This window comes from Branchiostoma floridae, chromosome 15 (assembly GCF_000003815.2).
Source record: "Branchiostoma floridae strain S238N-H82 chromosome 15, Bfl_VNyyK, whole genome shotgun sequence".
Lineage (NCBI taxonomy): Eukaryota > Metazoa > Chordata > Leptocardii > Amphioxiformes > Branchiostomatidae > Branchiostoma > Branchiostoma floridae.
The window spans coordinates 8,310,381-8,324,914 of NC_049993.1; the positions used below are offsets into that span (position 1 = coordinate 8,310,381).

General features: G+C 39.7%; 2 protein-coding genes and 1 long non-coding RNA gene across 3 annotated transcripts; all 3 read left to right on the plus strand.

Moving 5' to 3' along the window:
• The first annotated feature begins 187 nt into the window (after positions 1 to 187).
• LOC118431455 lies at positions 188 to 945 on the plus strand. The gene is made up of 3 exons (XR_004832985.1): positions 188 to 260; positions 543 to 583; positions 844 to 945. It is a non-coding gene; the product is annotated as an uncharacterized LOC118431455 (long non-coding RNA).
• Positions 946 to 2,681: 1,736 nt separating this feature from the next.
• On the plus strand, positions 2,682 to 8,415 carry LOC118432276 (fibrillin-3-like). The gene is made up of 14 exons (XM_035843811.1): positions 2,682 to 2,781; positions 3,236 to 3,475; positions 3,971 to 4,228; positions 4,480 to 4,590; positions 5,363 to 5,500; positions 5,636 to 5,773; positions 5,905 to 6,042; positions 6,154 to 6,294; positions 6,618 to 6,740; positions 6,938 to 7,037; positions 7,462 to 7,582; positions 7,734 to 7,827; positions 8,112 to 8,239; positions 8,377 to 8,415. The coding sequence occupies exons 1-14, from the start codon at positions 2,682 to 2,684 to the stop codon at positions 8,413 to 8,415; spliced, it is 1,869 nt and encodes a 622-aa protein (XP_035699704.1).
• Positions 8,416 to 9,073: 658 nt separating this feature from the next.
• Positions 9,074 to 11,259, plus strand: LOC118432286 (tyrosine-protein kinase receptor Tie-1-like). Its single transcript, XM_035843822.1, has 7 exons — positions 9,074 to 9,265; positions 9,565 to 9,687; positions 10,018 to 10,088; positions 10,408 to 10,448; positions 10,686 to 10,782; positions 10,928 to 11,027; positions 11,251 to 11,259. The coding sequence occupies exons 1-7, from the start codon at positions 9,146 to 9,148 to the stop codon at positions 11,257 to 11,259; spliced, it is 561 nt and encodes a 186-aa protein (XP_035699715.1). The 5' UTR covers positions 9,074 to 9,145.
• Positions 11,260 to 14,534: the final 3,275 nt, after the last annotated feature.

The following is a 14,534-nucleotide window of genomic DNA, read 5'->3' on the forward strand; positions in this document are numbered from 1 at the left end:
TTAGAAGACTGAAGGATGTCACTCGAAACATCCGGAGTAAATTTCAGGATTTTGTTCAGCTGTAGATCTTGAATTGCCTTAGAGTTTAGATACCGTTTACCTGGATGTATAGCATTCAATACGTATTAGACATAAGTTTTCGACCACTTTATGGAATGATCGATTATCACCATGATATTCCTGTCTCAGAGCAAGCTACCGATGCGGTGGATGGCCTATGAGTCACTGTTCTACAGTGTGTATACAACTCAGAGTGACGTGTGAGTATAAAGATTTTCTATCTTCGTTAACACTGAACATTTGAATGTTACATGTTTACCTTTAATCCAAAATTGAGTCACCTCTTAGTCTTAAGTCTAAGATATGCTGATAAGCGGATTCATACCTGAGATTGTACGTTAGCATTGAGACATACTTATCTGTAACACATGCAAAATATTATCACTTTTTTTGGACTGTGCATCGAGTAGCACTTCACCATTTTACGATTTATACGGAGTTCTGAAGCATGGTAACGTTTTTCCTCCTTTCCTGTTCTGTAGCTGGTCGTTTGGCGTTTTACTGTGGGAGATCATGAGCATGGGTATGCATATACTTGTATTTTTGATATCGAAAAGATTTTTCATGTTTGTCTGGAAACGCATTGCAATTCGTTCAAGAAAACCATTACTATATAAAAGACAAGGACGAATTAGATAAAAGCTTCCTAGTCCGAAATTATGATCATATGTTGATTGTAAGCGTATTTGATACTGACGTTCTCCATGTGTCGTCAATTTCGTCGTGTGCACATTTTGATTTTGAGTTTGGAATAGACTAATACATGAAACATTTCGCATGTAGGGCATCTGCCATACGAAGGGATGAAGGGAAAACAGATGATGGACATGATCAAAGATGGCGGCCGTCTGAAGAAGCCATTGCACTGTCCTGATGAAATGTAAGCATTTCTTCAGCAACATCTCAAATTGAATGCGTTAGTATAGTGTTAATTGCATTTTCAAATTCTACACCTTGCATCATATTAAGGAATATGAATGTAACAAAGAAAACATCAATTACTTTCGTCATATTAGAAGTCACTTAACAAATTTGTATCTGTCTGCACAGTTTCTTCTTGATGGAAGACTGCTGGAAGACTCTGCCGGAGGAAAGACCCACCTTCCCACAGCTGAAAACCAACCTGGACAGGATCATTCAAACACACAAGGTAACAGTCTACATATTCATTTGTGCCCAGTACAGTGGACAAAAACGTTTACCTCATTTTAGATAGATGCATCTTTGTCTGGATTCCACATGTGTCTAATGACCATCATTTTGCGAGTGAACTAAAACTTAAACATCCATATGTTAATGCTCGATTTTTCTGATCAGACCATTGTACTAAATTGTCTCTTTCTCCCTCGCTCGCCAGACGTACGCTTCGCTCCTTCATGAGTAGGATTTGAGAGAGGATATGGATTGATGAGGTCATGCTGTGGTCAACAGATGCATTTTGAGATATATATTGATAGATAATCAAGCACTTGCATATTTAGAACGGTGATATGAAGAGTCTTGTACACGTATAAAAATATCTAAACATATTGCAATCTTTCCTGTACTTCAAACTGCATATGTGAAATATAGGTATGTCTTTGTTGAATTGACGACTTTGATGAGACTTAATTTTGATTCATTAGATATCTATACAGATATATGTATATTCTAAGTGTATCTTTGTAGGATTTTGTAGGTTTCCAAAAAAAAACAACATTGGACTAGCATTTCCTGAACTCCAATTTGTTACGATAGCTGATGAAGCCTGTCGTTGATGATTTGCCACATGACATGAAAATGGTAAACTTCTTCATCCACAATGTAGACGTGGCACATGTGTACATGTATTTGATATATATTTGCGTTTCTTATGTCATTTTTGTGTTAGGTTAAAAGTATTATCCAATCTTCAAATTTTGTATCAGATCGATTGGCTTTTACTGCTCGTAAAGCAGGTAGGTTGGACCATTAGATATTAGTGTTCCTTAGCTATAGCGTAGTAAAATAAAATGACACATTCTCGCAAGCATATGCTGCATGTTTATCCAACGTCGGCTTTGGCAGGACTGGCGTCATATGAGGTAACGTTAACTGATTAGGGTAGTTTGCACACAAGCACTTATAAATGCACTTGATTTGTTCAGTCAGAATGCGACTAAGGCCACACCGATATAAAGTCTCAGATTCGCCCGCCTCATTTTGTCCTCTATTTGAAATCACACGTACCAAGTAGAGATTTTGTCAACTCTCTATATATAATATGCTCGTATTTTTGTTTCATGTATTCTAGCCAGTAAAGATATAATGTTCATCGTTTGGAATGTACATGTGGTACATGTGTACGTTGGCTTTGGGGCAGGCTCCTACTGTGTAATGTTAGCATTTGGGTATAAGAGCCCTTTTGTTCCTTTTTATACTGCCCGCCCGCTCCATATTTATGTAGCCGTGGAGCTTATGGACTTTGTTTAGGTCAAGGGGTGGTTTGTGTTAATGTTTGACAAAGTTCGCGTTATTATGTGTCGCTGCGCACGCGCCCTACCAGTATCCCGACGTTAGCGGAGCAGAACAACAAAACTTTTTGTACTCAACCGGGCGTCTTTCTGCGTAGAATTCGTATAATGTGAGCTCCTGAAGCCACCATGGGTTCCTATGAGGTACGTGGAGTCAAGCCTCGCCGATTCCCAAGAGGACCAGTGTTTATGTTGTTGATCTGTTCTGCTTTTACGGAGGTTTCAGCAGGTGAGTTGTGATCCTATTTGGTACAGATTTACAGTCACGCACTTGTGTTTGTTACCTATTAAACGTGCTACACAGAACATACAGAGTTCTACACAAATCTCTACACTTTTCATTATTTCGCGAGTTCTTTGTTCAGTGTGGCATGAGTTTCTAGTACGATAACCCTCCATTCTCATTGAAGAAAATGAGAGCTTGATAGGGTGCCCAAATGGTTAAGGCACATGATCATTATGATCCATCGCACGTTGCTTTTGAACATGTTACTGTATACGTATTTGACCATCTATTGCAGGGTTACGAAGTACATATATGACACAAATAAGACACCCATAGTGTACATGTACCCAATCAATGAACTATATTCATTAAAAAGATGTACTATTGTCGAGTATCAATTGCGGGGATACGTGTTATTCAAATTCTAATTCTAAATACATGCTGTCGTTACTTTCAGATTTCACCGATCTGTTTGACTACATTCCAAACCACGGCTTGCCTGGCCATGATGACGAGTTGATCACCAGTATCACCCCCGAAGAATGTGCCCAGAAGTGTCTAGAGGGGACCACTATTGTACCAGAGGGGGAATGTTTGTCTTTTGACTACGTGAAGTCAATCAGCAGATGTCAGCTCAGTAGAACAGCCGGTCAGCCATTAGTGTCGCACGACGACTATGATCATTACGAAATGAAAGGTGAGATCATTTATGATGAATGTACATACTCAGGAGAAGATAAAATCGGTCTACGTCTGAGATTATCCCTCCCTAATACAATCATTAAAAGTGACATTTTATCGAACAATGTAGTCACTATTGCTTATGACGGTCCAAGTGATACACGTGATGACGTATCTATTAAGTACACGTGAAACCTATCTATTAATATGAACTAAGGAAAGACAGGGAGCAAATATTTTAACACTAACCATTGTTCTAAATACTTTGCAAAGAAAAAGTTCCTAAACATTTTGGCGAATGACTGGACAATACCCAGTACCTCTGCATACCAACGATATTTATAGAATGGAAGTACGGAATATAAGAATAAATGTATATCATAGTGTGACTCGTCTTATACGTGGAATTACTGATTCTTTTAATAAACTATCTGTTATCCTTCCTGAATTGGAGGTACGTAAAGGTAAGCGTACTTGGTTACATCCCCTGACAAAATTCTTTGTGTTGTAGATATTCTCCGCTTCTTCACCGCCTATCCTGATCAGGCCCTACCCCGACACGACGACGTAATTGTCCGCCCGGCGACTGTAAGTCCCCGCACCTGCACCCTGCGGTGTCTGCTGGGAGAAGGGAGCCTATCAGTTGGATCCTGCCTGTCCTTTGACCTGGACAGTAACCCTGAAAGATGTCTGCTGAGTAGAGATAATCAGGACACAGCCGGAGAAACATTCGGCTTCAACGCGAGATTTGATCACTATCAACGGAACGGTACGTTACTACATGTTACATTGCATTGAATGGGCTATTCCATTTCCTTCTTGCAGTCGCACTGTTTCTGCTTCAACGAGGCAATTGAACACTAAAGAGCTTTTATTCGCACCCCTTTTCTGGCGTTGTGATCATACGCGCGTACGCCTTTCCAAACGCCTTGCCGATTATCTGTCGCCAACGTCATCATTCTGTGTTAATAATATTATGATACTAATTTTGACACTAACACCTTTCCCTTCTATCCACAGAATTCTGTGTCCCCAACCCCTGTATTCACGGAAACTGCACGAGCGAAGCAAATGGCTACACTTGTACATGCGACGTGGGATGGGAGGGAGACGCATGTGACACGTTTACAGGTAATCATAGAAGCAATTGACACATCTTGCATTCATCTTATGTTCTTTTATAAGTCATGACATTTTGTCTATCCACAGTTTTTGATGATGTCTCTCGTTTTACTTACTATTGAATATAAAATCATCGTTTGCTTCGGATGATTTTAAGGCACACTATTAACACTATTAAGGAATTCAAAGTATTAAGAGTATTTTCCTTTAGTAACTCATTCAGCATCTATGATGCATCATCTTGTACTGGGACATTTTCTTGAGTATAATATTTCGTCTTCCGCCAGGTACCATTAATCCACAAAACTGTGCAGATCTATCGGCCATACTTCAGGCAGAGAATATATACTTCTTCAGGCAGAGGCCTGGGATATATATACTCCTTCAGACAGAGGATATATCCTCCTTCAGTCAGGGGATATATCCTCCTTCAGTCAGAGGCCTTATCCTCTTTCAGACAGGCATATATCCTCCTTCAGGCAGAGAATATATACTTCTTCAGGCAGAGGCCTGAGAGATTGTATACTCCTTCAGGTAGAGGATATATACTCCTTCAGACAGAGAATATGTCCTCTTTCTGACAGAGGATATATCCTCCTTCTGGCAGATGATATATCCTCCTTCGGGCAAAAGATATATTATTGTTGACAATCACCTTCAATTCACTTTTGTATGCGCTAAATTATTCAGAAATGCATAAAAGCTTAGAGTGAATGAATAGAATTGATATCGTAATACAGGACGAAAGGATGTGATTCATTTTTCACAATCCCCTTTATAGCTTGCAGTCCCGGTGAATTCGGGCCCGGCTGTAATGGTACCTGTCACTGTCTGACTGGTGATTCTGCCTGTAACATCCAGACTGGAGCTTGTACTGGGGGCTGTGCTGCCGGCTGGAAAGGAAACGACTGTCAGACAGGTGAGTAACAAGTATCATAAGGACTTCTGAGACTCAGGAAAATGCTGGAAAGCGTTCGGCAGCACACCAGATTCCAGTTGAGGTGATTTGAGTGTAACTGAGTTGAGTTGGTGCATTTTCTCATTATGCCCCCAGTCTGCAGTCCCGGTGATTTCGGACCCGGCTGTACCGGCACATGTAACTGTTTGAACGGAGATTCCGCATGTAACATCCAGACTGGAGCCTGTATTGGAGGATGTGCTGCCGGCTGGAAAGGAAACGACTGTCAGACAGGTGAGTAATAAGTCCTATAAGGACTTCTGAGACTCAGGAAAATGATGGGAAGCATTTACCGACACACCAGATTCCAGTAGAACTGAGTCAAATTGGTGCATTTTCTCATTTGTAATCTTTTATGCCTCTAGCCTGCACTCCCGGTGAGTTCGGGCCTGGCTGTAACGGCACATGTAACTGTCTGACCGGAGATTCCGCCTGTAACATCCAGACTGGAGTCTGTACTGGGGGTTGTGCTGCTGGGTGGAAAGGAAACGACTGTCAGACGGGTAAGTCATAAGTATTATCAGTGCTTCTGAGACTCTTATAAAATGATAGGAAGCATTTCTCGAACACCGGAATCAAGTTGAGTTGGTACGTTTACTATTTTTTTTCTCCAGTCTGCAGCCCAGGTGAGTTCGGGTCCAACTGTGTGAGCACCTGCCACTGTGCGGATGGAGATTCGGTTTGCCTCGCCGACACCGGGAACTGTAGCAGGGGAGGGTGTGCTGATGGATGGGAGGGGGACAGCTGTCAGATAGGTGAGAGCAAGTCTTGTTTTATCAAATAGTACTGTTAGCCTTTTGTCAAATTGCTCACACACAGTACTATGTCATTAGGCTAATTAGAGTAAAAAACTACGGCATTTGAACAAGGTCATTAACATTATTATACTATATCATAAGGCTCACCCTAAAGAATTGTGTGAAAAATGTTCATAGTTGCAACAACAGCTAATATCTAACCTACACTTGATTTGCTAAATAGAAGAAGACCATGTGACTCGCCACGTTTTGCGTTGGGTATTAATGCAAATGGTATTTTTATATGCATATGCTCCATATGAACCATTTGTTATTCACAGATGTAAACGAATGTGATACCGATGTTGACAATTGCCACATCTACGCCACTTGTCTCAACAGTGCAGGGTCCTTCAACTGTTCGTGTAACCTAGGTTACCAGGGGAATGGAACATCATGCACAGGTTAGCAAGTAGACCTCGGAGCACTCTGTGGTTAAATAGCCATATAATCGTACGGAATGATACATGGGGGTACAAATGCAGCTCAGACTCTTTTACCTTAGCATCATGCTGAATTTGCCTATGCTGTATGTAACACCAAAAAAACTGTGAATGTTCAATTTCTACATGATGAAATTGTGTTATGTTTTGTATTTCAGAACAAAAGGCAGTCGGTCTACCATTGGTAGGGATCATCGTGGGTGTCGTAGCAGGTGTCATTGTCATTGGTGCAGTTGTCGCTGTGGTTTTCTATCGCAGGTATAATATATGTAAAATCAATATATTTAAATTCGTAATAGATTTGGTATGACTTCATATATCTACAATCTCATATATCTGCATAGATTCTATTTGTTATAGTATATGGAGGAAAATTTGTCTTCCCCTCTAACATTGTAATCTCTCGAGCCTTGCAACAAACAGGAAATCATAACATTGTAACCTCTCGAGCGTTGTAACAAACAGGAAATCATAGCATAAGGATTCGCCAGGCCCTAATAAGAAATAATAATAAATTTGGTGTATTTTTCTTTTACGTAATTTTTCATAATAGCTCAGTGATTGCTGCTGATTTTCGTCAATAAAAATGTAATTAATTTGGAAGCAACTACGATGGGCTAACAGTTTGACACAATACCGAAGGAACAGCAATGCATGTTGTTAAATACCTTTGTATTTGCAGAAGAAAGAATAAAGACGCTCCCAAACAAAGGAACGTACCACTAAAAAACATCGGCAACCAACCAAAACAAGGTGGTGCAAGAAATGATGCATTTAATTCAGAAAACGGCAGGGACACATCTGTAAGTATTTCATTTTTCGAAGGTGAATCTAGATTCACTTACCTTTGGATCGTATCTTTCAACAAGGTTGTTTTCTCTAGCATATTTTGCATCTATGTTCATGATTTGCTAGATATACCATCCTTTGCAAATACCAGTTTTGTTTCCTCAGACATCTGAACGTCTATCAGACCTCACCACAGTTGCAGACGTGCAAAGGTTTCTTATTGCCAATGGCCTACAAGAGTGTGCGAGAGCTTTCAGGGGTATGTTGGGCATTCCTTATCATATGAGTGACGTCTTTCTCACTATACTTTCTCACCTCGCCGTAATAACCTGTAGAAACATAAATGATAAATAAAATGCAGTACCCATAAATGTATTGCTTTTTAAAAGCTATTAGCTGACATTGGCAATACCAGTCATACCGTAGTGTTACAATCGTCAGATATTGAACAATGTGTCGAACAGAGCTGAGATTGTTGGCATGAAGCCTTTGAAATACAAGGTAATGATGAATCTTCAAATGTCGACGACATCTTGTGTGCAGAGAACGACGTTGACGGGACGGCGTTACGCCATCTTGATGACGCGATGATGAAGGACCTCGTTCCTATGGTTGGACCCAGAGCAAGACTGAAAGCTGTGCTACAGGGACTCAAAGGCTCAGGAACACTGGTATGTTATAGTTTAAGACATTGGCCTTATGGCCGCCGTCTTCTTCCATACTGCTTTTCCACAATGTATTGGGCAAACTAGCATCTAACATAGTCATGTCTTCGTTTGTCTGTTAACATTTTCATTTGCATCACTAGATAATTCATTTGCATCACTACATCTTCTACCTCACATGATGCTATGTTTGTCGTTAAAGGTTTCGTCACCGACCTCGTCCCTCAACTTTTGGGAAATCCCTCGATTCAGTCTGAAGTTGGGCAGGCGGCTCGGTAGAGGGCAGTTCGGGGAGGTTCGCCTCGGGGAAGTCCGTAATCACGGAGTGGCGACCACTGTTGCTGTCAAGACATTAAGAGGTAAGCAGTCTTTGCAATAACTTTTACATCATGTTTACACAGTAGAATACCAACTGACTTCATTATGGACAAATCATAAAATCTACATTCCCTAAAGGTCTGTCATCTGTTTTGTAAAGTCATAAATGTAATAACCAGGTATAAACTTAAATGGTGACCTGTCATTTAGTTTATGTAACGTGCAGAGTATACTCTTTGAAATTGTTAGACTCAGCATCAGACAGTGACAAGAAAGACCTGCTGGGAGAGCTAGAAATCCTGGTGACGGTCGGTCGTCATGACAACATCATCTCCCTGGTTGGAGCTTGTACCAGAGACGGTGAGTTCTCTACAATATTTATGAACATTTGTACTATGCCTATTAGTTCAATGATTAAATTCTTTTACATTTATTTTGACTCTAATGGTAGTTAAACTTACCCAATGAACTTGATCGCTATTCTAAATATTCACATCTGCCGCCCCTATTCTTCCAGATCCCCTGACCATTGTTGTTGAGTACGCCCCTAACGGCTGTCTGAAGGACTGGTTGAAGAACAACTCTGCTGAAGCCATGAGCGGCCACTCAGAGTACCAGAACCGTCCCGTTCACGTTTCAGAACTTCCAATGGAACAACTCATACAGTTTGGCATCGATGTAGCTGCTGGGATGAGCCACCTAGCGGCTATGCAGGTAAGATATATCAAAACATGACCTTACATTGCATATTTGATCCTTGATACTTAAGTACATTATCAATGTAAATGCTCGATGGCACCCAACATCAGAATTGCTACGATCTTTGCAAATTCAACAAGATAAAAATAAACATGCTTCGATCTGGAAAAAAAAAACGAAGTTACGGATACCAAAACTCTCACACATTAATACCTGTCATTTAAGAAAAAGTTTGATACAAGCGGCATGACATGAAAATGACTTTCTAACATTGATTTCAATGAACATTAACCATTACGACAACCTTACCACAGTGCGTTCACCGTGACCTCGCAGCGAGAAACATCTTACTTGGAGAGCGGTTAGTGGCGAAGGTGTCTGACTTTGGACTGTCAAGGGACATCTTCGAAAGTGAAGAATACGTTAAGAGTACAATGGTAAGGCTTTGCAAGATAGTCATTGAAGAAATGTAATCGACCCCATTCGTGCACCAATGTGTGACGATTTACTAAGCTTTTTGTCTGTACACTGAATCTATGAAATAAATTTCATTATCTAAAAAGACACTGAAAAAAAAAGTACAATTGCCATAGCAACTGACGTGTTTTTCAGCAGTGTTGTGAAAGTTTCTAAGCAAGTTTCTCAAAACCATGTGAACGTCAAACAGACCAGTAATATGACGAACATACATTGTGATATGTTTTAATTACACGAAATATACAACTGAAATGATTAGGACTACAGTTGCCATGTTATTCCTATTACAGAGCAAGCTTCCGTTGCGATGGATGGCCTATGAGTCACTGTTCTACAGTGTGTACACAACTCAGAGTGACATGTGAGGATTTTCTACCGTCGTGAATATTGAACAATATGTTATCAGTCATTTAACCCCAATGGTCTGACATACTTATACAACTATACCACAAAATTATTTCACATTCAAAATCACTTCTGAATGATTGGTACTATATAGATGTTATAGATGCGGCTAATGTTGTGTGTTACAGGAAGACATATTGATGATGACATATAACTATTATTTTCAACAAGCTAGCTAGTAGAATATTTTCAAGATTAATGCTTGTGCGGGATAGTGCGTATGTGTGGTATTAGTCATTCTCTAATTGATCACTTTCTTATTTTCTGTTCTGCAGCTGGTCGTTTGGTGTTCTCCTGTGGGAGATCATGACCATGGGTATGCATAGACTTTTCTGTTTTATGTCAAAATGATATGTTTATATTTGTGTGGAAAAGTGTATAGTAGAACAGTATTGTAATTCGTGAAAGAAATTGAAGAATATATAGAAGACAGGAACACCTGGAAATGATGTTGATGATACGTAGATTTGGCACTTTATGTTTCGTTGTTGCCATGTGCATATGTGCATCTGTATTGGATTAGGATGCAACAAATTTATACCACCACTTGCAGGGCATCTGCCATACGAAGGGATGAGGGGTAAACAGATGATGGACATGATCAAAGATGGCGGCCGACTGGAGCAGCCTTTGCACTGTCCCGATGAACTGTAAGTATTCACCACCATCTCAAATATAATTTATTACTACTTAGTATGTTTCAAAATTCTACGGCTTGCAGATGCTTAAGAAATATTAGTGTAACAAGTTAAAGATAAAAAATATTGATGTTACTTAACAAATGTGCCTGCACAGCTTTGCGGTGATGCAAGACTGCTGGAAGACTCTACCAGAAGACAGACCCACCTTCCCTCAGCTGAAAACCAACCTGGACATGATAATTCAAGCACACAAGGTAACAGTCTACATATACGTCTATGCATTCATTGTGTTTTAAATAGACCTTATTTGCATGCATACATGTTTTCTTTTATGCCTTTTATAAATCAGATGACTTCTTTTCAATAGATTCAACTTTGTCAGGATACCACCTGTGTCACGTCTAGTCCACTGATCTTTATTTTGAGGTATATGAAACGTACAAATATATGTATATGTTTGCATGCCGTTTTGTTCAGATGTACTAAATTAGATATTATTCCTTTGTCAGACGTACGCCTCACTCCTTCATGGATAGGATCTAGGAACGGATGAAACCTCATTTCCTTCTGAAGTGGGCAAAAATATAATAATTCCATGCTGGTAAATGATGGGACTTTCGTACTTGTGGCATTACAAAGCCGAGTAAAGGTGAACATTGTTAGATATGAATCATACAAATCAACCATACCTGTGTGTCAATACCACAATGTCAATGTTATTTCAGAGGGGTAAGTGTTGCTTACCAAATCAATAGCACATTAACGCAAGACAGGTGTTCAAGTTTTATTATACAAAAACAACAACAGCCAAATCAACTAGTCATTATTTTACTGCACTGTACGTCAAATATTTATGTAACATAGATAACAGATCAGGATTTCACGGTTGGGCTTCGATGTAAAATTTAGTTCTCTTTTAACATTAAGAGCAATCTTTACTTTCTAATACTTTCAAAGTATTTGCTGAAAATTATTTCACAGAGTATGCAATTATTGATATGCTCTGATGTAGGTGTAATATAGAAGTACATACTTAATCGCATTATCTTAACACGAAGATGTGAACGGAAGAATAAGGTCATTCAACTTTCGGTTAGGTATAACACTTGACAGTCACATGTTAAAGCTGTCCAGTGATAAACAAGATGCGGTAAAAATCACCGTGACTTATAGAGAGATGCATAGGGTCTGGTCATAAATTCTGTGACCAATCGCTGTGACACCTAAGTGACACCTGAAGGCACTGAAGATGCTCTAAGAATGTACTATATAGTTAAGAGTCATTGCACGAGAAAACCAGGCAATACCAGGCAGAGGCCGGAAGATGGGGGTCGGCCAAATCGACTCAAACTTTTTATGTGTGATAGGTATGTGGAACTATGAACAGCCATATACTTAAAACCCTCCAGCTATTTTTCGTTATGGCGTTCTGGGACCCCCCTCAGGGACCCTCCAGAATCCAACAATTTATGCCTGAAAATTACTGACATTTCGATGGCTATTCTGAAAAATCTAATTAAGGTACGAACAAAAGTTTTGCATTTTCATATAGCATGGGTTCAAAAGTGATACAGACCAGAAGTTGAAGATAATGCATTAAAGTTAAGAGGGTATGCCAGGGGGTTACCTGAACCATTGAAAGCAGAATTTTTGTCACTGTAAATTTTAGTCATTTCTAAGGCGCAATAAAATCTATACCCAGCGGGTCTGGTGGATGGTTTTAATGTTGATAGAGAGAGGAACATCTACTCATTCAAAAACAATCGTCGTCTAATTGGGCCATACATAACGCGAGCCGTGAGAGGGGGGTCTATATGGGGATTTTTCGGGTTTTGGTCTTTAGTAAATCGGGTGATTTTATTACTCTATGGGGCGTAAGTCATGGCGAATGTTTGCGAAGTTGTTTGTGAACCATGCATAACTGTCAAAATATCATGATTGATAGGCAATATTAATTTGGGCTCCATATGGGGGATTTGGGGATACTATAAAATTAACTTTGCTGATTTTATACATTTTTACTGTTACTTTTTAATATTATCAAACTGGTATCTGTTCCTAAATTACTTTGTACCTACCAGCTATGTCGTGCATAATGAGAAGGCTCTACATGGGGGTTACCAGGACTCCACAAATGTGATACCATTTAATAGAAAGGGCACATGGAGGCGGATCTACTTCATACATATTGTCTTATTATTGAGAATCATAGAATAAGACCAGAACAAAGGTCAAGATTAATGCTTTTGGGGGTGGATACATGTACATTATACTTTTTTTTCATCAATATGAGTGCACTATAGGTACTGCTATAGACAAAAAGCATTACATCAATGGTTTGTTAATATGCCTGACTATCCATTCACCACTATAAGGTCATGCTGATTTGTGGAACTGATATGAGTATACAAATACAGAAATGGCCGGAAAAAGTAGCCTTTATCATGTCAATATTCAATAATGCTATTCAAATGATGACTACATGTACATTGTACTTTGTTATCAACTACGGTATACTATAGCGCACAGTTTAGGTTACAAAGTGCTGTACATCAATTGCTATTCATTCATTACCATAAGGACAAACCAAAAACAAAATCTATGACGAACCCTTTACATATAGAACCCCTTTAGTATCAAGTAAACTGCCGAGACGCAAATTCAAAAGACAGTTCACTTTTGTTTAAGTGGTGATATAGCACTTTTGTCAAAATGACGCTACGAAAGAATAGATTAAAGTAACAAATTACAATATTACAGCCAAGCAGGTTACAATATTGTACAAGCCTTTCAGTAGCACAGAGCCAGTATGACAGCACACAATTTGTGGTCACTAACATGGAGTCAATTAACTTAGATGGATAGAAGAGGAAGGCGAGTGGCAGGCACTGCAACACACTACAGTCAAACATGTCTATAGCGGCCCCTCGAGGGACTGGAGAAATATGGACACTACAGACAGTTGGCCACTATAGAGAAAATGTTGATCAATTGACCATGAGCAAGCTACAAATGATCTTTCTCACCAAGTAACATTGTCTCGATCGGTAAAATCACCGACTCACCGACAAAGACTTGCACTTTAATGCTCAAGGCATGCATACCTTCTGCTACCGCCAAAATGACCCTGTCAGGAACTCCAAATCCTCGCAAACTACAATTTCAAACTCGGTGCAGGGTGACATAAGGCTGCAGTATGGTTGCAATAGGCAATGTTTCTGTATCAACGGGACCGGAAATCGTGTGGCCGTGGCCGCGTTGGACAGGTGGACGCTAAGCCTATTTCTTAATCATTACGAATCCAAGGGACCGACAAAAAGTGGTCACTATGGCCAGGTGGCCGCTAATACAGGTTTGACTGTATATACTAGCATTGACTACATTCATCTTGTCATGTATTAAGACGTAAACTTGACTGCACTGGCAATGTCCAACGGCCTTGAATCATTAAAGATAAAGTGACTAAAACTCAGACCATTTGGATCTGCCCGTTATAGGCTACATGACACTTCAGGGCTCGAAATACTTTTTTCTGCATACCTGCACTAGTGCAGGTAACATTGAAATTACCTGCACCAGACAGATTTGACCTGCGCCATCTCTGAATTCAGGAAGTACCAAAATTGTTCAGGAACCATTGATATTTTTTTTCTTTTATACACTCTATATTATAGGTGGTAACAGTCAATGCAGCTAATAACAATCCATATACACCTGCACCATAAGGCATTCACGTATAAAACCCAGTACATGGCCCAGTG

What these genes read in the sequence shown, in the direction of transcription:
- LOC118432276 (XM_035843811.1), top strand. Translation starts at nt 2,682, where the DNA reads ATGGGTTCCTATGAGGTACGTGGAGTCAAGCCTCGCCGATTCCCAAGA. An exon ending in CGCATGTGACACGTTTACAG is followed by an intron (nt 4,591 to 5,362) that starts GTAATCATAGAA and finishes TCCCCTTTATAG; the next exon opens with CTTGCAGTCCCGGTGAATTC. An exon ending in GAATGGAACATCATGCACAG is followed by an intron (nt 6,741 to 6,937) that starts GTTAGCAAGTAG and finishes TTTGTATTTCAG; the next exon opens with AACAAAAGGCAGTCGGTCTA.
- LOC118432286 (XM_035843822.1), top strand. Translation starts at nt 9,146, where the DNA reads ATGAGCGGCCACTCAGAGTACCAGAACCGTCCCGTTCACGTTTCAGAA. An exon ending in GCCACCTAGCGGCTATGCAG is followed by an intron (nt 9,266 to 9,564) that starts GTAAGATATATC and finishes ACCTTACCACAG; the next exon opens with TGCGTTCACCGTGACCTCGC. An exon ending in AATACGTTAAGAGTACAATG is followed by an intron (nt 9,688 to 10,017) that starts GTAAGGCTTTGC and finishes TTCCTATTACAG; the next exon opens with AGCAAGCTTCCGTTGCGATG.